At 48.7% G+C, this 26,425-nt stretch overlaps 1 protein-coding gene across 1 annotated transcript in view; it reads right to left on the bottom strand.

Moving 5' to 3' along the window:
• Positions 1–26,425, bottom strand: part of ATP6V1C2 (ATPase H+ transporting V1 subunit C2) — a 63,274-nt gene that overhangs the window by 18,751 nt on the left and 18,098 nt on the right. Inside the window, exons 4-5 of the mRNA XM_023199241.3 lie at positions 12,671–12,756; positions 3,236–3,330 (exon numbers count right to left, since the gene is read on the bottom strand). Coding sequence (XP_023055009.1) covers positions 3,236–3,330; positions 12,671–12,756 — 181 coding nt within the window. The remainder of the gene's footprint in view (positions 1–3,235; positions 3,331–12,670; positions 12,757–26,425) is intronic.

Below are 26,425 nucleotides of genomic sequence, written 5' to 3'. Positions count from 1 at the left end.
TGGTGGTGGACGCCTGTAACCCCAGCTACTCAGGAGGCTCAGGCAGGAGAATTGCTTGAACCCGGGAGGCGGAAGTTGCAGTGAGCTGAGATCGCGCCACTACACTCCAGCTTGGGTGACAGAGTGAGACTTTGTCTCAAAAAATATATATAATAAAATGGGCCAGGCACGGTGGCTCATGCCTGAAATCCTAGCACTTTGGGAGGCCGAGGTGGGTAGATTGCCTGAGCTCAGGAGTTTGAGACCAGCCTGGGCAATATGGTGAAACCCTGTCTCTACTCAAAATACAAAAACGTTAGCTGGGCATGGTGATGTGTGCCTATAATCCTAGCTACTCAGGAGGCTGAGGCAGGAGAATTGCTTGAACCCGGGAGGTGGAGGGTGCAGTGAGCCAAAATCTCACCACTGCACTCCAGCCTGGGCAACACAGTGAGACTCTGCCTCAAAAAAAATAATAATAATAAAATGATGAAAATGATAATTAAATAAAAAGATTTAAAGTGATGATTTTAAAGATAAAAACTAAATGTTTTTCTCTTTACATTTTGCCATGTTTGTTTTTTTATAAAATTCATCTTTTTATAATAATTTTTTAAAACTTTCAAGTTTGAAATGATTATAGATTCACAGGATGTTGCAAAAATAGTACACAGAGATCCTAAGTACTCTCCATGCAGTTTCCCACAGTGATTTCCCACACCTCACTATACAACTATACTATTCTGCACTATACAACTGCATACTATACTGCAACTATATTGTACGACTATACAACTATATTAAACTCTTCTGCACTATAGAAGTATACTGTGCTACTATATAGTATACAGCATTATGCAACTATATAACTATATGATTACTATTCTGCACTATACAGCTCTATTACTATACCGTACTGTCCTATACAACCATACTATACTATACTGTTCTGCACCATACCATCATAGTGCAGTATCATAACCAGGAAACTGACATGGGTACAATCCACAGATCTTGCTTTTTAAAATAAGATTTGTGTATTTTTTGGAAAAAAAAAAGGCAAAAAAAAAAAAATACTGCTTGTCTTTATTTTTCTGATTTTATCACAAGTCAATGAAAAATTGCTGAGAGGTATTTGGGAGCAAGTAAAACAATGGTGGGAACTAGGGTTTTGGAACCAGTAAGGCCCACATTTAAATGCCAGTTCTGACTTTTACTGGCTGTGTGACCTGATACAAGCTCCTTGACCTCTCTGAGCAAAGTGACCCAGAATTATTGTGAGATAATAGAGGAGTCTCCTTTGACTAAATGTCTCTAGTTGACAGATTGAGACCTCTCGTTGGCAGAACGAGGCTGAGGTGGGGGGTGTCACACTGTGTTCCCGGTGTAGGAAGGACTGAGGGAGCCTGTGTTCCTGGTGTAGGAAGGTCTGAGGAAGCCAACACCCCAGAGCCTCTGCCCCTGCTCCCGCCAGGAGCTGCTTCCCTGCGGTGGGGCCAGTCCAGGGCTTCCTTGGGAAGTGGTACCACGCACACAGTCAACCCGCAGGCTCTGGTCCCCAAGACCTGCATCTCCATCCCGGCGTAATACTCCAACTGTGGCAGGCCCTGGATCGCGCACTCAACACCTCAGCTTCCTCTTCTGCACTCAGAGGAAAGCGATGTCCACCCCATGGCATGAGGTGGATAGTAACAGTCTCGGGCACATCTGGAATGCCACCAAACCAGTGCCCTCCTTCCTTCCTGCCAAAGGTGCTCTTAGGGTGCTCTGGACTGGAGAAGCCAGGTCTCCCTACAGCCCCTCTGCCCCTCCATGTGCTCCAGGGGCCCTCCACACTGAGTCTGGCATCCCTGCGACTCAGAGAATCCCAAACTGGCACATGGTGAGGCAGGGAAGGGCCAGCCCCACCAGCCACCGTGTGCTTACAGTTCCTTGGTGGACATGCACAGCGCCCTCTGAAGGGAACACCTGGCACAGGTGCTCTGGGCAGCCCCTCCTTGAAGGGCCTTCCAGAATCAGCTCTGGGCAGCCCCTCCTTGAAGAGCCTTCCAGAATCACTGCCTGGGCCCCTTTGATGTTAGCAGCCCCCGAGGTGCCCCACCCAGATTCCCAAGCTTTCTGGCCCCACCCTACTTTCCAGGAGACCTGCAGGAGTTGCCAGAGGACAGGTCAGAGGCCCAGCTCCACCCTGACCCTTGGCCACAGTCACAGTAGAGAACCGGGCGCCTTTGTTCCTGGCCCAGGCTGAGACTCTCCCACAGCCATGCGGGCCAGCAGGAGACGGGACACATTAGGGGCTCAGTGTTTTGTGGCAGAAGGGAGGGCCAGGCCATCAGAAACCATCAGCCTCAGTCTCACAGTCCTTGTCACTCTCGCCCTCAGTGATGATACAGAGAAGTCACCCGGCTCCAGGTGCCCACAGCATCCCCTGGGACTCGAGTCACAGGGTGTTCATTTTTTAAGTGGAGTGGAGGCCACTGCTGAACAGGACAGAGGACTGTTGGGACACTTACTGCCTCTCCATTGTCACAAGTGGAGAGCGAAGAGCGAAGAGCTGGTGCAGTGTCTCAAAAGGTGAGGGCTCCCAAGCCAAACTCTCCACTTAAAGCAAATAGCTTTGCAGGTGAACGATCCCCTGGGGGCTAGAGGTGTCAGGTTCTTAGGAGTAGATGATGGGGAGCTGCCTTCACCATTAGTAGCTTTTTCTTTTTGGTGGGGGGATGGAATCTCATTCTGTTGCCCAAGCTGGACAGCAGTGTAACCTCCGCCTCCTGGATTCGGGCGATTCTCCTGCCTCAGCCTCCCGACTAGCTGGGACTACAGGTGCGTGCCACCACGCCCAGCTAATTTTTGTATTTTTTAGTAGAGACAGGGTTTCACCGTATTGGACAGACTGGTCTCGAACTCCTGACCTTGTGACCCACCCACCTTGGCCTCCCAAAGTGCTGGGATTACAGGCGTGAGCCACCGTGCCTGGCCACCATCAGTAACTTTTGAAAAAAGAAGTGGAGCAGCAAGTGAACGGGTGCTGGGCCCTCGAGCGGAGGCCAGGGGACTGACTCTTTCTCTGTCCAGGGCTGCCCTAAAACCCCAAACCTGCCCGGTGCATAGAAGGAGGTCACACCTCAGAAACCCAGAGGCCCAGTCAGGGCAGGCGGAGGCTGTTGACTGGGGGGCCCTACCCAGGCTCAGACCCCAGGCTCTTGCCCGCCTGACCCACCAGTCAGCTGTCCCCCAGAGCAGTCCCTTTTCTCACCTTGGCTATCGTGTCCACCACGCTCACGAGCGGCTGCTTGGCAGGGTATTTGGCCATGTCCCATTCAAAGTGGGTCACAAAGGATGTTAAGTCAACTGGAAGAATACAAACACATTTCAACACATGAGCCTGCGCTCTGCGTCCACGATCAAGACTTCGGAATCCCAAGTCAAGCATCACCGTAGACATGAAGGCAGCCATCACGGGCAACGCCGATGGGCAGGCACAGGGCTCGGGAAAGCAAACGTTCCCTGTGGGAGCAGGGAGCTGTGAGCCCGTGGGAGCTGTCAGCCCAAGCACTAGACAGTTTCAACCCTCACTGTCCATTTCAAAGAAGGCATTTTCCACATTAGCAAAATACTGGACTTTGTGACTGTGGTTTATATTAAACGGCAGGGAGGTGCATTTTTCAGTAGATGCTATTTAGAGAAAAGTCTCTGGTGAACAGACCACACCAGTGTTTTCACGCATTTCCTTTTTTTCTTTTCTTTCCACCAAACCCACTGCCTTCAGAATGTCTCTGGCTCATTCTAACCAGGTGTGGGGTGGAGAGAGCCCCGGAATTGAAGTCAGAAAGAAGTAACACTAAATAAACCTTAGCTGACTGAACCCTTAGGCTAGGAGAGAATCCATTTCCGTGCCTGAGACACAGCGGAGTGGCACCTTGCCTGCTCTCTTCAGATTAGTTCGCCACACGCTTAAAGAGAGCTACCTGGGCCAGCCGCCCCAGGACATGACCTCTTTTAATACACCGGTCTATGGAAGAGCGGGAAATTCCCCAAAAGCTGCAGTGCCACAGTGGCCCCTGGAATTCCTGCACCCCTGGCAGAGGGCCCTTCCTATGGCGGATGTCCCAGACCGGGCTCCCTGTGCACCGACACTTCCTGGTCTATCCTGGTGCATGAAAGGGGACTGTCACGCTCACTCCACACCCATCACCCTGCTGGGGACACACACTAGACACCACGCCCTGCCCAAGGTCCACAGGGAGACCCCTAGGCAGACACACCACAGAGAGCTGGGGGCCCGGCGATAACCTCCTGGAGTGCTAAGGCAGGACAAAGAGCTGGCGCCGGCTCCTGCTAGGGAGGATGGAGACCCTCCACTGGGACGCAGACATGGTATTCACGCGGAGGCTAAGGGGAAGAGGAGGCAGCCGTGTGGCCGGTGATGGAGGGCGTTGGGTGTCAGGCAAGGAGGGCTGGCAGTGCTATGTGCTCAGGGCCCTGTGAGTCAGAGAAGAGGGAGTGTGGACAGACGCTGAACAGGAAGGGGTAGGATCGGTCACCAAGGATCACGTCTGCACTTCACCGAGTGCCAAAAACAACACTAGATCCCACCCACTCAGCCCCTGGCACAGGAATTGGACTGAGATTCCTCCAACCCCGACAGTGGCGGCCAGTGGGGTCACCAAATAAGACTCCAGCCGACCAAGGGGAGTAGGCTGGGGGTGCTCACACACTCTGGGGGAGTCCTCTGAGGCTGGCATGGAGGAGGCTCCAGGGGAGAAGCCAGCAGGAACGTGGGAGGGAGAGGGTGGTGCCAGGAGGAGTGGGAGGGGCCCTGGGAGGGGAGAGGAGGACAGGGGAGGACCCACTGGACAGGGTGCAAGGCAATGACGCGGGCCTGGTGCCACCAGCTTTCCTGTTGGGTGGCTGGGTGGAGGGAGAGAAGTACACTAAGCTGGGCAGCCATGGAGGTGGGAGGGGTGGGGACGGAGGAGAGGAGGCACGTTCTGCCTGGGACAAGCTTGAGTTTGACATGTGGGTGGATAGGTCCCCAAGAAGCAGATGGGAATGAAATGGGACACAGAGGAGGAAACCGGGCTGGGGAAGAAATGCCAGCGTGTGAGATATAGGAAAGGCCTGAAGATAACAGGACGATGATGGTGACAATGACCATTAAAGCAGCTGGCACTTACTGCTGCTGACCTTGGGCCAAGACACATGAATTATTCCATTTAATTTATTCTTCAACACTATTCAAACCCTATGATGATCTCAATTTACAGATGAGGAAACTGGCACAGAGCAAGCTATGGAAACTCCAGGATAAAGGGAGACAATGCATGAAGCACCTAACGCCCTGCCTGGCCCATGGCAGGGCTACGGCTCCCTTCCCTGCCACATCCACTAAGTGGACACAGCCATGCAGCAGGTGGAACCTGCCCAGGAACCACACTCAGACAGCTTCTAGACCACCGGGACTCGAAGGAGGTCTTTGGGAGAATTTGTTTTACAGACTTAGGACGCTGGTGTTGGAATTAACATGGCGAGTCCTGGCCTGTTGACAAGAGTACCTCTGAGGCACTAAGGGTGGGACCCTGATCCAGTGGAATTCGAGGCCATATAAGAAGGGACAGCAGAGTGTTGGATCCGCGCGCTCTCTCTCCTCATGCAGGCAACCAAGGAAAGGCCATGGGACGACACAGCAAGAAGGTGGCCATCTACAAGCCAGGCAGAGAGCCCTCAGGAGAAACCAGGTTGTCTGATCTTAGTCTGTGGTTTAAGCTGCCAAGTCAGTGGTGTTTTGTGACAGCAGTCCAGGCTGACTCAGACATTGGTATTAGTTTGGGTATTAATACAGGTTTTGATATTGCCACACACAGTGGGAATGACCTTGTAGCAAGGGTACAGGCTGGGGAGGAAGTGAGAGCAGGAAGCAGTCAGAAAGTAACCAGGAGGATTGGGAGGACTCCTCCTGCGGCAGGAACAGAAGCAAAACTCACCTCCAGGACCCCACTGCACAAGCACAGGCAAGTTCACCTCCCACCATGGGCCCAGAGCCATCCCACAAGCCAGGAACCAGTCTCAAGGCACCAAGCGGCAGCCCAGGATGGGAGATGGCAAGGCGGTGTGTGCCATCCCATCCATCTCTTCCCTCCACCTCCTACCTCATCCCCTCTGACACCCCAGGCAAGTCCCCACAACTCCCCACTCTCCTCTCATGGCTGCCTCTGTCCTTCAAAATGTAGGACAGGGAAAGACCAGCTCCTTCCAGGGGTGGCCCAACTGTCCCTGCTCCTGCTGGCCTGAACTCCACTCCTTGTGCTGTCTCAGGTTCCTCAAGGACAGTGACTGTGACTCACTGGTCTCTGTCTTCCCAGAGCCTGTCACAGTGCCCTGCACAGAGCAAGTGCTCCATAAACATGCTCAAAATACTGACAGACTCCTCCTGGCAACCATGACTGTGGTATCAGCTTGTACTGTCTACATGGCTTGAAAGAGATACATTTCAGATCAAGCTTGTGTCTCTGGCCATTTGCACCAAGTCCAAGGCCTTCATGGCATTCAAACCAAAGGCCTGAGGTCTCCCTTTCCATCTGAAGCATCCCTGCCCTATAACTCCTCCAAGACTGAACCTGCTTCTGGAAGCTTGGTCTTTGTTTCCATCACGGCGCATGTGGCACTAAGAGTCTGTCCCCAGCAAGGCTGTGGCTTCCAGAAGGTGAAGGCTGTGCATCGCCTCTGCATGCCCAGCATGTGCTTGGTACTGACAGATGCTCAGGGAAGTCTGAGATGATGTCTCCCTGCAGGGGCCTCCAGAAGCTTCTGGGTGTGTGACTGTGACTTCCTCCTCATCTTTCACATGTCTTGAACACCAGCTCCAGCCATGTACACTGAGCCTTGCCCCGGGTCAGGCATCCAAGCCCTTCCCTGTCCATGCACCTTGCCTTTGGAAAGAACGTTGCCTGAGGACGGCCCTTTGCCATCCCTCTGGTCTTCTATGTTTGTTTTTGAAATGGATCTCGTTCTGTTGCCCAGGCTGGAATGCAGTGGCACCATCTCGGCTCACTGCAACCTCTGCCTCCAGGGTTCAAGCAATTCCCCTGCCTTGGCCTCCCAAGTAGCTGGGATTACAGGCACACGCCATCACACCTGGCCAATTTTTGTATTTTTAGTAGAGGCAGGGTTTCACCACGTTGGCCAGGCTGGTCTCAAACTCCTGACCTCAGGTGAACCGCCCGCCTCAGCCTCCCAAAGTGCTGGATTACAGGCATGAGCCGCTGTGACCAGCCAGATCTTGCTTTTTAAAATAAGATTTATGTATTTTTTTCAAAAAGAAAAAAAAAATACTGCGTGTCTTTATTTTTCTGATTTCACCACAAGCCAATGAAAAATTGCTGAGAGGTATTTGCGAACCAGTAAAACAATGGCAGGAACTAGGGCTTTCGAACCAGTAAGGCCCACATTTAAATGCCAGTTCTGACTTTTACTGGCTGTGTAACCTGATATAAGCTCCTTGACCTCTCTGAGCAAAGTGACCCAGAATTATTGTGAGATAATAGAGGAGTCTCCTTTGATTAAATGTCTCTAGTTGACAGAGCTAGACTTCTCGTTGTCAGAATGAGGCTGAGACACCCATTTAGTGCTGGGATTACAGGTGTGAGCCACCGTGCCCAGCCCCTCTGGCCTTCTCTACTCACAGTACCACAGCTTGCCCTCAGCAGCTTGGAACACACAGGCCTTGCCTCCCTTGCCTGGGCTGTAGTCACTAAAGCCTGGGCCTCAGAGGGGGTAACGCGGACCTGGGCTGAGGGCCCATGAGGTCAGACCATGACGCAGGCAGGCTCACCCCTCATCAAAACACGCTCTGCACAGGCTGGCAACTCTTGAGCCTTGATGGTCTTGTCCGAGAACCAAACCAAGGCCTGCCCGTCAGGCAGCAGCATGAGGTATGATGAGCCACCAGGCTGTGGCCCATCGCCCAGCAAGCCAGACAAGCCTCGAGGGTTTCTGTCTTCTGTGGACATTCTGGGGCCCAGGCTGGGCCAGGTGTGTTTGCCAGCCCTGGCTGCAGTCAAAGCTGTCTGTGTCCTTCCCTGCTCCCAGCTCAACTAGAGGCAAGGAACAAGCAGAAACAACAGGTCCCGGTGAAGCCAAGCGCCTGTGAAGCCATTCAGTCCATTTACAGGTGAGAAAAGGGAAATTCAGAAGTGACTTTTGGACCAGGTCTGACCGGCTGCGAGCAGTGGTGCCCTAACTGTCCCCGGAGGAGATAGGATTAAAATGCAACAATGCGTGCCTCTGGTTCGTCCTGTCAATCGCTAGTTCATGGGTGCCCTGCAGAAGAGAAAGATTTCCTCATTCAGGTAACACTGGGAAAGCCCAAGTCAAACTAAGTTTAAAAAGGCCCCTCGGTTCGCACGATGGCTCACGCCTATAATCCCAGCACTTTGGGAGGCTGAGGCAGGTGAATCACAAGGTCAAGAAATCAAGACCATCTTGGCCAACATGGTGAAACCCCGTCTCTACTAAAAATACAAAAATTAGCCGGGCGTGGTGGTGCACGCCTGTCGTCCCAGCTACTCAGGAGGCTGAGGCAGGAGAATCGCTTGAACCCAGGAGGCAGAGGTTGCAGTGAGAGATTGCACCTCTGCACTCCAGCTTGGCGACAGAGCGAGACTCTGTCTCAAAAGGAAAAAGAAAAAAAAAAAGGTCTCTCTGGCCTGGTTTATGGCACATGCTGTATTTTTTGTTTGTTTGCTTGTTGGTTGGTTTGTTTTTAAGAGACAAGGTCTTGCTATGTTGTCCAGGCTGGAGTGTGGTGGCTATTCACAGGCACAATCACAGTGTACCACAGCTTTGAACTCCTGGCCCAGGCAATCCTCCCACCTCAGCCTCTCTATAGCCTCCAGGCTTCAGAATGTGCTTCACTAACTCCAGTCTTGGGAAGTTGAGACCCAACTCACAGGAGGTGCAGAGGTCATAAAGCCCATTCAACAAACGAAGCTGAATTTTCTCCTCCTGAGAAGAGAGGCCACTGCTGGTACCATCAGGATTGGGGATGGATACTGCATAACAATAACATCTAACTTAAGGTTACATTAATTTTGCAAAAAATATAAGCATTTTGATCGCTATTTTAATATAAGCTAAAGTTCCTCCATTGTTGATGTAGAAAAGTAGCTCTCTACCTGAAGTCAGCCTTGCAGTCCTGGACCCGAGGAGTGACCTTCTGGGAAATCAGACCCGTTTGGTGAACTTGACAAGGTGATTTTTTTCTTAGCATCAGCAAAAAATCTCAGTGTGACAAACAGACTGCATTTGGGAAGGCATTTGATAACTGCCAATCTCTAAAGATTTTTATTCAACCTAAAATGATTTGCTATTTTTAATTCCACCAGTTTGAGTGGGTTGGAGAAAATCCAAAGCAAATGACCCCCTCTAACATTCACACAAGGAAAGACCTGTTTGGGCACCGGGACCGCCCAGAGGCTCCTTATAGGTCTGAACCCCATCAAGGCCACCCAAAGTGAAGCCTGGAGTTTAAGCCTCCAGTGTCCATAAAAAAGACAGGCTCAAAGAGCAGGCAGGTGGGACACCGCGTCAGCATCAAAGCAAGAAGCAGACCACATGCAGAAAGAGACAGTTCACCTTGAACTCCACAAGGTCAAACCGTTCCCAGCTTCCAGTGGCATGCTGTGCTGCTCAGGAGAGGCAGGGGTGATACAACAAAGAGGGGAGGGGACGAGACGGTGGTTATCTGTGTCATATGGATATTGTGGTCAAGTTACAAGGTTGTTACTTGAGAAATCGTGGTAACTTGATCACTGCACCCCTACAACCAGACCGAGATTCCACCTTCCCGGGACATGCGGGCATCACGCCGAGCACAGACACAGCAAACAACGCATAACCTACTCTTTAAACATTTCATTTTTTCTTTCAAGCCTGCAATATAATAAGGTGGAGTTATTAAGCCACATAGACACACAGAGCCAAGATCACAGGTGGGGTAGGAACGTTTCAATTTGTCAACTTAAACAGCCAAATAAAGTCTCCTCTGGCCAGGCGCGGTGGCTCACGCCTGTAATCCTTTGGGATTTGGGAGGCTGAGGCTGGCGGATCACCTGAGGTCAAGAGTTCAAGACCAGCCTGGCCAACATGGAGAAACGCAGTCTGTACTAAAAATACAAAAATTAGCCATGCTTGGTATCTGGCGCCTGTAGTCCCAGCTACTCGGGAGGCTGAGGCAGGAGAATCGCTTGAACCCAGGAGACAGAGTTTGCAGTGAGCCGAGACTGTACCACTGCACTCCAGCCTGGGTGACAGTGTGAGACTCTGTCTCAAAAAAACTCTCCTCATGTTTTCAGAAGGGAAAAGTATGAATATATGTTATATTTATAACAAAGGATATAAATTTGATTATAAACATATAGCGTATACAGTCATGCATTGCTTCATGACAGGGATACATTCTGAGAAATGTGTCATTAGGAGATTTTTGTCATTGTGTGAACATCACAGAGGGCACTTACAAAAACCTAGGTGGCGTCGCCTGCTACACACCTAGGCTATCTGGCAGAACCTGCTGCTCCTGGGCTACACACCTGTAGAGCATGTGACTGTACTGAATACTGCGGGCAACCGTAACACATGGCATTTGCATACCTAAATATTTCTAAAAATGGAAAAGGTACAGTAAACATACAGTATTATCTATTGCTGTTATTTTTTGTCTGTTTGTTTTGAGACAGAGTCTCACTCTGTTACCCAGGCTGGAATGCAATGGTGCGATCTTGGCTCACAGCAATCTCTGCCTCCCTGTTTCAAGCAGTTATCCTCTCCCAGCCTCCCAAGTAGCTGGGATTACAGGTGTGCACCACTACGCCCAGCTAATTTTTTCTGTATTTTTAGTAGAGATGGGGTTTTCACCATGTTGGCTGGGCTGGTTTTGAACTCCTGACCTCAGGTGATCCACCTGCCTCGGTCTCCTGAAATGCTGGGATTACAGGCGTAAGCCACCACACTGGCCCAGTATTATCTCTACTCTCATTTTCAATATATATGCATAGAATCACGTAAGTCTAATCATCTCTACAGATATTTAAATATTTATTTCTAAAGTTTCCAAAGTCTCAAAGGTTTTGCCTTGCACACTTTAAATGCACTGAAATAGCATGCACACAGTTAATGAACCAAAACATCATTGGAATCTAAAGGTTCCTCCTATCAGCACGGGGGAGGCAGACATTCCCAACGTGACTACACTGCAGGGAGCCTTCAGGGTGCAGCTTCTGTTCTTATTTATCGGATGGCAATTGAAGACTGGCTGGGGGCCTTCCTCAGCACAGGAAGGCATTTTTCATACCTGGTTTGGGCAAAGGGATAAATCGGTGAGGGTGAGGTGAGGGGGCAGAATTGCCCAGGTGGGGAGAGTGGTGGCTCTGGAGAGGGTGGAGGGGCAAACAGCAGGAGCTGGGCTGAGCCCCCCGACCCTGTGTTCATTTGCAACACTCTGAGGAGTTCACCAGCTGGTGAGAGTAGAGGCGGAACTGCAGAGCCGTGAACTTAGGAAGGGGCGTAACTTCCAAACCTAGCAGTGCTGATGAGCTAAAAGCAGTGCACCAGCCAGGAACCATGGCTCACACCTGGAATCCCAGCACTTTGGGAGGCTAAGGCAGGAGGATCGCTTGAGCTCAGGAGTTTAAGACTGGCGTGGGCAGCATTGTGAGACCCCATCTCTACAAAAAATAAAAAATATTAGCCAGGCGTGGCTGGGCACAGTGTCTCACTCCTGTCATCCCAGCATTTTGGGAGACTGGAGCAGGTGTATCACCTGAGGTCGGGAGTTCGAGACCAGCCTGATCAACATGGAGAAAACCTGTCTCTACTAAAAATATAAAACTAGCCAGACATGGTGGCGTATGCCTGTAATCCCAGCTACTCGGGAGGCTGAGGCGGGAGAATCGCTTGAACGCGGCGGGAGAATCGCTTGAACCCGGGAGGCGGAGGTTGCTATGAGCCAAGATTGTGCCATTGCGCTCCAGCCTGGGCAACAAGAGCGAAACTCCATCTCAAAAAAAAAAAATATATATATATATATATATATTAGCCAGGCGTGGTGGTGAGCGAGAGGCTGAGGTGGGAGGACCCCTTGAGCCTGAGAGGTTGAGGCTGCATTGAACTATGATCACACCACTGCACTCCAGCCTGGGCAAGACCACGTCTCAGAAAATAATCATAATAAAAATTGGCCGGGCATGGTAGTTCATGCCTGTAATCACAGTACTTTGTGAGGCCAAGGTGGGCAGATCACTTGAGGTTGGGAATTTGAGACCAGCCTGGCCAACATGGTGAAACTCTGTCTCTACTAAAAATACAAAAATTAGCTAGGCGTGGCAGCGGGTGCCTGTAGTCCCAGCTACTCAAGAGGCTGAGACAGGAGAATTGCTTGAACCCAGAGGGCGGAGGTTGCGGTGAGCCAAGATTGCACCATACTCTAGCCTGGGCAACAGAGGGAGACTGTCTCAAAATAATAATAATATAAATAAATAAAAGTGAGTGCAGAGCCTCTGCCCAACCTGTCAATCCAGAGCGTCCACTGAGGCCTGGGCCATCTTGGTGATTGCTGTGTGGCCACAGCGAGGGCGACTCTGGTCTAGACGGAGCTGGGAGATTGCGCTCCATGTCAGAGGGCCGCCCCACCTACCTCCGTTTGCCAGGAGGTGCTCCTGGGCCTTCCCCTTTGAGTCCTCCATGACTTCCACCACGCTCTGAGCCATTCTTCTTATGAGGCTTTGGAGAGAGAAGAAAAAGAGCTGGTTAGAGTAGGAAGCTGTCCTCAAAATACTGTCACATGCTGCTGGCAGGAAAAGTAGCCGGTGACACCCTTTGGGGGAATAATTTGGCAAGATGTATGAAGAGGGTTAAAATGCCAATAGCGGCCAGGTACGGTGGCTCACACCTGTAATCCCAGCACTTTGGGAGGCCAAGGCAGGCAGATCACTAGGTCAAGAGATAGAGACCATCTTGGCCAACATGGTGAAACCCCGTCTCTACTATAAATACAAAAACTAGTCAGGTGTGGTGGTGGGCACCTGTAGTCCCAGCTACTCGGGAGGCTGAGGCAGAAGAATTGCTTGAACCCGGGAGGCGGAGCTTGCAGTGAGCTGAGATCACACCATTGCACTCCAGCCTGGGTGACAGAGCTAGACGTCATCTCAAAAAAAAAAAAAAAAAAAAATGCTAATAACATTTGAACCAGTAATTCCACTTCTGGGAAGCTATCTTAAGGAAATGGGACAAACGGAAAAAGCTTTCTGAATAAAACGATGTTCTTTGCAGCACGCTGCTGACAGTAAAGAATTGGAGACAACTGGAAGGTCCTACAATAGGGAATTATTTAAGTAAATGATGGCACATCCAGCTGAGGGAGTATTAGGGAGCCATTGAATATAAAGCTTCAAAGAATTCCTGATACTGTGGAACAAGGCTTGCATTAGAATGTTGGAAAAATACCAAGATACAAACTCCTACAGGCAGTGCGGACACTGACTACAATGACATGAAAATGTTTCTCCTACTTTACATATTGTCCAATTATAATCAGGTATTGCTTTTATAATTAGAACATTAAAACTTTTTGTCTCTGAAAAACATACTGAAGGCTTCAGGAAGTATAGCATTTGAAGGCAAAAGGAATCAAATTGGCCACAGCTCTGTCAATTACCAAATGTAGGATTTTAGCCAATTTTTTTTTTTATTTTGGAGACAGAGTCTTGCTCTGTCGCCCAGGCTGGAGTGCAGTGGCACAATCTCGACTCACTGCAAGCTCTGCCTCCCGGGTTCAAGTGATTCTCCTTCCTTAGCCCCCCATGTAGCTGGGATTACAGGGGCTCACCACCACACCCAGCTAGTTTTTGTGTTTTTAGCAGAGACGGGGTTTTGCTGTGTTGGCCAGGTTGGTCTCGAACTCCTGACCTCAAGTGATCCACCTGCCTCAGCCTCCCAAAGTGCTGGGATCACAGGTGTGAGTCATCGCGCCCTGCCAATTTTAGCCAAACTGATGTAATTACTTTGAGCCTTGGTTCTCTTACCTATAAAATGTGGATGATATTCATTTTACAGGATAATCATGAACACTGACATAACCAATCATCTCATAGCAAGAAGAGTCTGCTCCAGGAGGCTGAGCCATTAGAACTCCAGTTGGAAAACAAGTCAAACTAGGATCAAAGTCTGAAAGTTATGAGGATCCAAATCGTTGCCTCAGGCTCTCTCTCCACATTCTCCCCACCCTCAAGAGGGAGGTGGTGTTTGCAGGAAGAGCGGACTCAAGTCACTGAATCCTACATGGAGTACAAGATCTTCCACTGCTGAAGATGCTGGCCACCCTGGCCACTCGGACCGGAGCCCAGAGGCCTAGGGCCCAACACAGAAAACAGAGGCAGGGACATGGGATGCCCTTATAAAAGCAAAGGAAGGAGGAGAGGTAGCACCTTGCTTTCCTGACTCCCAAAGTCACGTGTTCATGGTCAAAAATGGAAAAATACAAGTATAAAGTAGTAAACAAAAGTTGAACAACCATACTCCCCCACCCAAGAGGGAACACATTTCATATTCTGGCATATTTCCAAAGGCTTAACACTTGCATGGATTTTGTGAGTTAAGGTTTTTTTTTGCGAGACTGAGTCTTCCTCTGTCACCCAGGCTGGAGTGCAGTGGCCGGATCTCAGCTCACTGCAAGCTCCTCCTCCCAGGTTCACGCCATTCTCCTGCCTCAGCCTCCCAAGTAGCTAGGGCTACAGGCACCCGCCACCACGCCTGGCCAAATTTTTTGTAGTTTTAGTAGAGATGGGGTTTCACTGTGTTAGCCAGGATGGTCTTGATCTCCTGACCTCGTGATCCGCCCACCTCAGCCTCCCAAAGCGCTGGGATTACAGGCGTGAGCCACCGCGCCCGGCTTCTTTTTTTTTTTTTTTTAGGCAGGATGTCGCTCTGTCACCCAGGTAGGATGGGAATACAGTGGTGTGATCACGGCTCATTGCAGCCTTGACCTCCCAAACTCAAGTGATCCTCCACCTAATTTTTAAATTTTTTTGTATAGACGAGGTCTTACTATATTGCCCAAGCTGGTCTCGAACTCCTAGGCTAAAGTGATCCTCAGGCCTCAGCCTCCCAAATTGCTGAGATTACAGGTATGAGTCACTGAGCCCAGCCAGACAGAGTTAAGGTCATCTTCTGATATGACCTGTTATTTAGTAGAGTCGACCAAGTATCAGACATTCTATAATCATTGCCTCATTTAATCCTCACAAAAATTCCCAAAAGTTGAGTATCATCTCATTTTACAGATGGAGAAACTGAGACCCAGAGAAGTAATTTGCCCCATCCCTTCCAACCATCCAGTCATTATGCGGACTCCAAAAGTGAGGCTCTCGGCCATCAGGCCACACTGCTATCTTTACCGTCACTGTGGCCCATCCTGGGATTAAATCTCCACCAGTATGATGGCATTTCTTAGAACAGTAGCTAATAGCGTCTTACTGATTATAACCTCGGGTAGGTTGCCTAACTAATCTCAGTTTCGTCTGCAAAACGTTTTCACATTTTTACAGTTTTCAGCTGTAAAATGGGGATGACACTCCTTATCTCACAGGATTCCTCATGGAGTTTGGTGCCTGATACCATTGCAAGGTATCAGAGTCTGTGAGAGACACCTTGAGATACGCTCTAGGCAACCTGGGTGGACTGTTTTGGGTTCTCTGCCCCATGATTCCTGGGTAGATTTGGCAGGAGATCAGAGGGAGGGAGAGTCTGGTTCCCTCCCAGTCCAGTGACCTCAATCCTCTCGTTCCTGCCAGCCTAGAGGTTGTGACAATGTCTCTCCACCAGCCTGGGTTCCTGCGTGGTTCCTGTGATTCTCCTGTAGCCCACACATAACTCTGTCTCCCTATAAGGAGCTCCTCCTCAAATTATCCCTGGCATAATTTGCAAGTGGATCTTCTGTTATCTGTTGGGACCCTGACTCCATAAATTCATTCGTTCATTTGTTTAGCAAATTTCATACATCAAACAACTACTATGTGCCAAGCACTGTTCTAAAATGTCATGGACAAAACAAAGTCCCTGCTCTTTCGGAGCTCCTATTTTCTTGCTGCCAATGGTTCCTCCTTTATCCTTACGGCGACCTGTGGGAGTTGCTGTCTCCTATCACCACATCCCCTATAATATTTTGAGTAGTTATTTGTTTACATACATCCAGCACCTACCATAGTGCCTGACTCACAGCAGCTGCTCAGCAACGTTTGATGAATCAATCAAAGAATTCTGGCACCCCTACTTTTTTCTGTCCTAACAGACCTAAGAAGAGAACTCACTCATCATTTTGCTAATGACTCTTTAGTGCTCCTTGTCCTAGCCTCTATGAAGTTTTTGTTTGTTTTGTTTTGTTTGCTTTTCGTTTTTGAGACAGGGTCTCACCCTGTCGCCCAGGCTGGAGTGCAGTGGTGCTATCTCGGCTCCCTGCAACCTCCACCTTCCAGGTTCAAGCGATCCTTCTGCCTCAGCCTCCTGAGTAGCTGGACTACAGGCACCTGTCACCAAGCCCTGCTAATTTTTGTATTTTTGGTAGAGACGGGATTTCACCATGTTACCCAGCCTGGTCTCAAACCCCTGAGTTCAAGCAATCCACCTGCCTCCGCCTCCCAAAGTGCTGAGATTACAGGCATGAGCTACCACACCCACCCTTCTGTGAAGTCTTTAACTACATAGAAGTGTGGCCCGTAGGCATATACATGACACCAGAAATGTCTCCGAATAACATGGTCTGATGAAGCCCTACTGCTAGAAAAAACCCTTGTTCCACATAACACAAACAGTCCTGACTTAGCTGTGATCATTAACGATGGTCATCAGTGAATTGTAGTACTACTGAATCGGAAAATTTTTCTCATTGAAAGGGAACTAAGAGTCTAGATACTGTGTTAAATGTACTTTTTTTCAGTCTACAGTTCATTGTGAACACCTTTTCACAGGAGAAGACTGGTTCCTCATTCATTTACCGTACTGTATTTCACTTCATAGCTGTATCATAACAAATTCTCTACGATTGGACATTTGAGTTGTTGCCACTTTGATATGGTATCACAATAATACATACATTTTGCTCACTTGTGCAGGCATATATAAAAAATAAGTTGCCCAGATCAGAAAGCTGAACTTTGTTAAAAAATAAATAAATGTATTTTTAAAAAGTAAAAATAAGTTGCTAAGAAAGGAACTTCTGGAATTAAGAATATGAACATTTACAGTTTTAACAAGCAAGACCAAACTACCCTACACATGTACAAAGCTAGTGTGCACTCACACCCCAGCATGTGAGACTGCCTGCTTCCCTAAACCCTTGCCAACATCGGTGTTACGAATCTTTGTAATCTCTGCCAATCTGATATCTGAAAAATTATATCTCATTGTTGCTTTTATTTGCATTTCTTTGATCATCAGTGAGGCTGGAACATCTTTTCTCATGTTTGGCCCTATAAAAGGCTATTTTCTTCTTCTGTGAATAGCATATTCATATATTTTGCTGGTTTTTTCCTGGCTTGTTCATTTAAAAAGAGTTTTTTTTTTTTTTTTTTTTTTGGTAGGGCCAGGGTCTTGCTATGTTGCCCAGGCTGGTCTTGAACTCCTGGCCTCAAGTGATTCTCCCACCTCGGCTTCCCAAAGTGCTGAGATTACAGGCATTGAGCCACCATACCCAGCCTCTTTTAAAATTTTTTTTAAATTTATTGATATATATGATTTTTTAAGTGTTTTGAAGACTCCATTCTTTTTTTTTTGAGACGGAGTTTCACTCTTATTGTCCAGGCTGGAGTACAATGGCGCGATCTTGGCTCACTGCAACCTCCGTCTCCTGCCTCAGCCTCCCTGGTAGCTGGGATTACAGGCGCCTGCCAACACGCTCAGCTAATTTTTTGTATTTTTAGTAGAGACGGGGTTTCACCATGTTGGCCAGGATGGTGTCGAACTCCTGACCTCAGGCGATCCACCCACCTAGGCCTCCAAAAGCACTGGGATTATAGGCGTGAGCCACCATATCCGGCCAGAAGACTCCATTCTTGAGACAATGTTTTGAGCTAAGTGACATCCCCATTTTAGAGATGAAAAAAATGAAGACTTAGAGAGCTAAAGGTCACCCTACACGGTAAGCTAGTGTCGAAGCAAAAATTAATCATAAATTGACACTATTCCAAGGCCCATGGAAATTAGCTCTTCCATGTTAGTCTAAAGTAAACTCTGGCAGCTTTATGTGAAATGCCAGGGAAAAAAATTTATATTAACCCATAAAAGATGGACAAACCATATTTTTAATTAAAAAAGCTACTGTAAACAATATATAAAGACCTTGATTGGTCTTTACACTGATGGATGAGACTTATTTGTCAAAACTCTCCAGCCTGTTCACTTAAGATGTGTACATTTCACTGTATGTATCTTTTACCTCGTTAAAAAAAAAAAAATTTTTTTTTAAGCAGATATTGCCTTAGTCAAGTGACCAAAGTTAACATCACACACATGGAAAAGACCAATGCTGTGTGCCTCCCGCGATGCACTGAGGAAAACATCATCATCTCTGCAGCGTTTTGCCAAAACTGCATAACCTCAGTCTAGCCATGAGGAAGCAGCACGAGTTTAAATTAAGGAGCATTTTACAAAATATCTGACCTAAACACTTAAAAAACTCAGAGCCATCAAAGTCAAAAAGGCAGGGCGCAGTGGCTCAAGCCTGTAATCCCAGTACTTTGGGAGGCCAAGGCAGGTGGATCACGAGGTCAGGAGTTCGAGACCACCCAGGCCAGCATGGCTAAACCCCTCTCTACTAAAAATACAAAAATTAGCCAGGTGTGGTGGTGCATGCCTGTAATCCCAGCTACTGTAACCTTAAACCCTTCCAGGTTTAGGCTGGAAAGGTTTGAGGCTGAGGCAGGACAATTGCTTGAGCCTGGGAGGCAGAGGTTGCAGTGAGCCGAGATCGTGCCACTGCACTCCAGTCTGGGTAACACAGCGAGACTCTGTCTCAAAAAAAAAGAAAGTCAAAAAGTCTGTGTAATTGTTCCCGTTTAAATAAGGCCAAAGAGACATGACAATTTATTACAGAAGACAGGAAGTCATCTTAGTTTTTACTATTATCTGAGAAAATATGACATTTTATTTTGGTAGAAAGTGTGCTTTTTTCTTTTTTAAAGAGATGGTGTCTTGCTGTGTGGTCCAGATTGGTCTGGTCTCAAACTCCTGGCCTCAAGTGATCCTCCCACCTCAGCCTTCTGAGTAGCTGAGACTACAGAAATGTGCCACTGTCCCCAGCTTAGAAAGCACATTATTGAGACAAGCGGTGATATCCAAGTGAAATCTGTAGACCGAGTACCAGTATTGCATTCCTGATTTTGATCATCATACTAAGGTACATAAGAGGATGTCCTTGTTTTTAGGAAACACACCCTGAAGTTTGTAGAGGTAAATGAACATCATGTCTGCAACTTACTGTTGAAGAGTTCAGAGTTCAGAAACAGAGAGAGAAAAGACAGAAGCAGAGACAGAAACAGAGAGAAAGCAGATGTGGTAAAAGTATATGAAAATTCTTTTCTCTCTCTCTCTTTTTTTTTTTTTTCTTTTTTGAGACTGAGTTTCACTTTTGCTGCCCCGGCTGGAGTGCAATGGCACGATCTTGGCTCATCACAACCTCCACCTCCCGGGTTCAAGCAATTCTCCTGCCTCAGCCTCCGGAGTAGCTGGGACTATAGGCATGCTCCACCATGCCCGGTTCATTTTGTATTTTTGGTAGAGACGGGATCGCTCCATGTTGGTCAGGCTGGTCTGGAACTCACAATCTCAGGTGATCCGCCTGCCCTGGCCTCCCAAAGCGCTGGGATTACAGGCGTGAGCCACTGCGCCTGGCTGATGATTCTTTTCATTGTCTTTCATATTTTCTGGAAATTTGAATTTGGGTCAAAATACAGCATTTAAGCATGTAAAGCATATAACCCCACTTTAAAAATTATATCAGCATATACCTAAATAAGAATCCTAAAAGAAAAGAAACCAAACTGTTAACACTGCCTATTTCTTCATGGATACAAGAATGGAGACCTGCAATTTCCATGAATTTATGTAATGCTATGTTTTAATTGGTTAAAAACATATTACTTTTGCAAATAGAAAATAAAAGAAACTACGGTTGGGCGCAGTCACTCATATCCGTAACCCCAGCACTTTGGAAAGCCACGGCGGGCAGATCACTTGAGGTCCAGAAGTTCCAGTCCAGCCTGGCCAACATGGTGAAACCCTGTCTCTACTAAAGATATAAAAATTAGCCTGGCGTGCCAGTGGGCACCTGCAATCCCAGGTATTTGGGAGGCTGAGGCACAAGAATCACTTGAACCCGGGAGGCAGAAGTTACAGTGGACTGAGGTTGAACCACTACACTCCAGGATGGGTGACAGAGGGAGACTGTCTCAAAAACAAAGAAAAAAAAAAAGGAAATAAGAGAAACTGAAAATAAAATAGTAAATCATAACAAAATAAATAATAAATAACTAATAGGAATAAACATAGCAGCATTATTAATAATAGTCAAGGCTGGGCTCTGTGGCTCACATCTGTAATCCCAGCACTTTGGGAGGCCAAGGTGGGCAGATCGCTTGAGGTCAGGAGTTTGAGACCAGCCTGGTCCACATGGTGAAACCTCATCTCTACTAAAAATACAAAAATGAGCCGGGTGTGGTGGCACACACCTGTAGTTCCACCTACTCGGGAGGCCGAGGCAGGAGAATCACTTAAACCCGGGAGGTAGAGGTCACAAATTCCATCTCAAAAACAAACAAAAAAATAACAGCTAAAAGGTGGGAGCGACCCAAGCATCCATCAATGGCTGAGTGGAGACAGAGAATGTGGTGTGTCCATACAATGCGGCACTGGCCAGCCTTCAAAGGAAGGGAATTCTGATACATGCTGCAAGGCATTAAAGACATTACGCTGAGTAAAAGAAGCCAGCCAGAAAAGGTCAAACACTATATGATTTCATTCATAGGAGGTACCTAAAATAGTCTAATTCATACAGAGAGAAAGTAGAAAGGTAGTTGCCAGGGCCTGGGGGAGGAGGAAATGAGGAGTCACTGTTTAATGAATACAGTTTCAGTTCTTCAAGATGGAAAAAGTCCTGCGGGTGGAGGGTGGTGACAGTTGTAACAGCAGTGTGAACGTACTTAACGCCACTGAACTGTATACTTAAAAATGGTTGGCCGGGCCTGGTGGCTCATGCCTGTAATCCCAGCACTTTGGGAGGCAGAGGTAGGTGGATCACTTGAGGTCAGGAGTTTGAGACCAGCCTGGCCAACATGGTGAAACTCTGTCTCTACTTAAAATACAAAAATTATCAGGATGTTGTGGTGCAAGCCTATAGCCCCAGCTACTTGGGAGGCTGAAGCAGGAGAATCGCTTGAATCAGGGAGGTGGAGGTTGCAGTGAGCTGAGATCGTGTCACTGCACTACAGCCTGGGTGACAGAGTGAGACTCTGGGAAAAAAAAGGTTAAAAAGGTAACAAATAGGCTGGGTACAGTGGCTCATTCCTATAATCACTGCACTTTGGGAGGTTGAGGTGGGTGGATCACCTGAGGTCAGGAGTTCAAGACCAGCCGGGCCAACATGGTGAAACCCCATCTGTCCTAAAAATACAAAAAAAATTAGCTGGGTGCGGTGGCAGGCACCCAGATACTAAGGAGGCTGAGGCAGGATAATTGCTTGAACCTGGGAGGTGAGTTTGCAATGAACTGAGATTGTGCCATTGCACTCCAGCCTGGGCAACAAGAATGAAATTCCGTCTCAGAAAAAAAAAAAAAAAAAAAAAAAGAAAGAAATAAACAAATGGTAATAAATGATAAAAATACATTTTAAAGTAATAAACCCATATTCTTAAAAATCGGCTGGGTGCGATGGCTCATGCTTATAATCCAGCACTTTGGGAGGCTGAGGCGGGCAGATCACAAGGTCAAGAGATCGAGACCATCCTGGCCAACATGGTGAAATCCCGTCTCTACCAAAAATACAAAAAAATTAGGCATGGTGGCGCCTAACTTTGGGAGGCCAAGACAGGAGGATCACTTGAGCCCAGGAGTTCGAGATCAGCTTGAGCAACATAGTGAGACCCTGTATCTACAATAAATAAATAAATAAAAATTAGCCATGGGGAGTGGGGTGTGCCTGTAGTCCCAGCAACTCAGGAGGGTGAGGCAGGCTACAGTGAGGAGTGATTGAATCACTGCACTCCAGTCTGGGCAACAGAGCAAGACCCTGTTTCAAAAAACAAAAAGTCAATCATGGTAATTCAAATAGAAAAGCAATGAGTAAATAAAGGAGGAAGACAAGGGCATGCTACTCAGGCCCAGCCCCTTACCTTGATAGTCATCTGGGGAATCCCCAAGGGAAGAAATTGAGTAAGCTGGGGGTGGGAGGAGTGGGGGGCATTGCCCAGGTGTGAGGCAGGGCAGGTAGGGACTGCAGGCCTTTGGGTGCTGGGCAGGCAGTCTCTAGATACAGGCAAGCTGCGGTGGGGGATCAGGTGAGAAGGGGCCGCCCGGGAGTTTCACAAATCTGCCTGTGGCAGGTCTGTACTGAACACGCCCTTTCCTTCCTTTCCACAAAGACTACGGGGGCACCTCTTAGCCCTGCTGATTTTTAAACCCTGGGCCCCAAGGCGTTCAGGGGCGGTAGAATGGCCCTGGGGTAGAGGATGGCTGAAGGGCTTCGATCCCAACGGTGAGCGGGCCTCCTGAGATCTGTTTCCTCTTCTTCTGCACCCACAGCCAGGACATTCCTGCCATGCAGGGCCCCCGGGACTCTTCCAGTCCGGGGGTATGGGGAGAGGAGCAGCCGGCGGGTGCCCAGAAGCCTTGCACCCCAGCAGGAGGGCTGGAATCAGGGGTGAATAGTTGAGGCCACAGATCACAGGGCCCAGCAGAGGAGATTCTTAAGTGGCCTTAAGACACAGTGTCTCCAGGGGCTCTGCCCTGCAAACTGCACAGGCCGCTCCCTTCTTTGCAGAAAGAAGGGTTGGGTCTCCCACCTCCAGCTCTCCTGCTGAGGAGCAGTGGATACAGGTTCTGAGGATCCTCGGGGCAAGTCTATGCAACACCAAAGAGAAAGCGTTCCCCCCTCCCTGGATTTTCTGGAAAATTCTGGCAAACGCAGGATAGAGTTGTTTGGTTGTCAGAAATTACCCAGAAAGGCTGGCATGGTGGCTCACACCTGTAATCCCAGCACTTTGGGAGGCCGAGGTGGGCAGATCACCTGAGGTCAGGAGTTGGAGACTAGACTGGCCAACATGGCCAAACCCTGTCTCTACTAAAAATACAAAAATTAGCTGCGTGTGGTGGTGGGTGCCTGTAATCCCAGCTACTTGGGAGGCTGAGGCAGGAGAACTGCTTGAGTCCGGGAGGCAGAGATTGCAGTGAGCCGAGATCGTGCCACTTCACTCCAGCCTAAGCCACAGGGCGAGACTTCACGGAAGGAAGTCCATGGAAGGAAGAAAGGAAGGAGAGAGGGAAGGAAGGAGGGAAGGAGGGAGGAGGAACCCAGATGCCTGGGAAGAGTACAACCAGGTTACAGGGCAGGGTCGGAGGGAGGGCATCTGGGAGCTTCTCTTTGCCCTCAGAAAAGCACTAAGGATTTATATCTGAATGCTTCACACACAAAGCCCAGGCCCCTAGAGCTGAGGAAATGGAGTGCACAGAGACCCAGAAGCTTGCCCCAGATCACCTCACGGGAGGCCACAATGTCAGCTGATCCTGACCCCCAGCATTCCCCTAAAGCCAGTCTCCCTCCGTGAAAGCAGGTACTAGCACACGCGCTCCGGATAACCCAAAACCCCAGGCCTGCCAGTGCCCAGCCACTGTCAGGGTACCTTGATGAGATGGGCCACCTGCCCTAGCCTCTCCCCTGCAGCCACACAGGGGGTGCCCCACACACCTGAGAGGGGAGGCCCAGAAGCTTCCAGGGGGAGCCTGTTCCCTGCCTACCCTGGTGACTCAGGAGCCCCTGGGCACCTCACCCCATCCTTTGTCTGTCTACTTCCTCCTCCACCAAGGGACAATGAAATCGACATGCCCTGCAGCAAAGTCACCAGGAAAATGTGACTCCACAGCAATTAAGTGATTTTCTTTTCACAAAAACAAAGGTCCAGTGAGGCTCACTAGGAGGCTCCCCCTGGGGACTCTGGCCACAGACACACCATGCTTTAAATTCCAACCTGGCTTCACAGAAACTGGAAGTTTCAATCAGGAGCCCATCTTTAGCTGTTTAGAAGGACCCCCCTCCGCATACAGTTTGTAGAGCCACCCAGCAAAGTTACTCTTGTCACTAAGAACAGAATTCTCGTTGGCCAAGCTGGCATCATAGAGTGATTCACCCACATGCGGCCCAGATAGTAATGCTCTACCCTCTTCAAAAAGCCAATTTCAGCTGGGTGCGGTGGCTCATGCCTGTAATCCCAGCACTTTGGGAGGCTGAGGGGGGCGGATCACCTGAGGTTGGGAGTTCGAGACCACCTTGGCCAACACAGTGAAACCCCGTCTCTACTAAAAACACAATAGCCGGGCCTGGTGGCGCAATACTATAATCCCAGCTACTTAGGAGGCTGAGGCAGTAGAATCACTTGAACCCGGGAGGCAGAGTTTGCAGTGAGACGACACAGCGCCACTGCACTCCAGCCTGGGCGACAGAGTGAGATTTGGTCTCAAAAAATGAAAAAGAAAGTTTTCCCATTGGAAGGAACAGGCAAGGAGGACCCGAACTCAGCTCCCAGAGAAGTGTCGCTGAAATCCCCTGGGGCCTACAGTCTTTTAGGAATCACTGGGCAATCCCCCAAGCATTTGGGATAGAAAGAAACATCACACATTGAAGTTCTGGAGACTGTGCCAAAAAGTCAATCCACTAAGCTGCTCAGTCACTGAGAACAATTGCAGGTCCCGTGCTCATGGAGCAGAGTTCCAGCACACACAATGTGAAGGGCTTCCCCTGGAGTTGTGCAACCTGCAGCCCAGCCCAGAGGATGCAGGAGCCAAGGCCAGGAACAGCCCAGTCACACAAATAGGAGTACAATGGCTAGAGCTCTTGAAAATATGTTTACTCTCACTGGAAATCCAAGAAATGCACATTAAAACAATCACACACCATCCTGCTGGGCACTTAATAGATGGGGTATGATAAAAGGGCACTTCTTGTAACTTTATTGGAAAACAAGTTAGTAGTATGTACAAACAGCTTTCAATATGCCTATATCCATTATACCAGTAATTCCATTTCTGGGCATGCAACAATTTTTTTTTTTTTTGAGATAGAGTCTCGTTCTGTCGCTCAGGCTAGAGTGCAGAGGTGTGATCTCGGCTCACTGCAACCTCTGCCTCCTGGGTTTAAGTGATTCTCCTGCCTCAGCCTCCCAAGTAGCTTGGATTACGGTGCCTACCACGATGCTCGGCTAATTTTTTGTATTTTTAGCACAGACGAGGTTTCACCATGTTGGCCAGGCTGGTCTTGAACTTCTAACCTCAAGTGATCCACCCGCCTCGGCCTCCTAAACTGCTGGGAATACAGGTATGAGCCACTGCGCCCGGCCATTGCATTGGTAAGGTTTTATTTAAACATATTCATGCAACTTTAAAATAATCAAAAATTTACACAAAGAGTTATGCAAGGATATTAATTACAAAATTAATACCCCAAAAAGGCAAAAATACACAGTGGGCTTTAATAGTGGGCTGTGGAATGCAGAGAATTAAAACGGGATCACCTAGAGGGACCGGGCTGGCTGGCAGTCTGGAGAAGTCTTCTGGGTGAGCAGTCTTCTGGGATCGGGTCAATAAGAAGAAGCCTGCCCTGCTAAGCTGGGGTGGTGGGTGGGGGGTCTTCCAGGCATAGGACCAAGGCAGGATGGAGCCAGACTGGCTGGAGAGGAGTACCCTGGGGCCTGACCTGCTAGGGGTCTGGAAGCAAGGGTTACAAGTAAGAATTTTACATTGAGGGCACAGAAAAGTCATGGAGGGTTTCATGCAGGACAGCCATGTGATATAGTGCTTTTATTTATTTATTTATTTTTGAGACGGAGTTTTGCTCTCATTGCCCAGGCTAGAGTGCCATGGCACGATCTCAGCTCACCACAACCTCTGTCTCCCGGGTTCAAGCCATTCTCCTGCCTCAGCCTCCCGAGTAGCTGGGATTACAGGCAAGCGACATCACACCTGGCTAATTTTTTCTATTTTTAGTAGAGATGGGGTTTCTCCATGTTGGTCAGGCTGGTCTCCAACTTCCAACCTCAGGTGATCTGTGATACGGGGCTTTTAAAGATCACTCTGGCTGCTGTGGGGTAAATGAATGGAAGGGAAACCGGGAGACAACTGAGTCTGTTGCAAAAGC

The sequence above is a fragment of the Piliocolobus tephrosceles genome, chromosome 15 (genome assembly GCF_002776525.5).
Source record: "Piliocolobus tephrosceles isolate RC106 chromosome 15, ASM277652v3, whole genome shotgun sequence".
In the NCBI taxonomy this organism is placed as follows: domain Eukaryota; kingdom Metazoa; phylum Chordata; class Mammalia; order Primates; family Cercopithecidae; genus Piliocolobus; species Piliocolobus tephrosceles.
The sequence above is the reverse complement of the archived record's forward strand: the minus strand, read 5'-3'. Positions and strand labels throughout refer to the sequence as shown.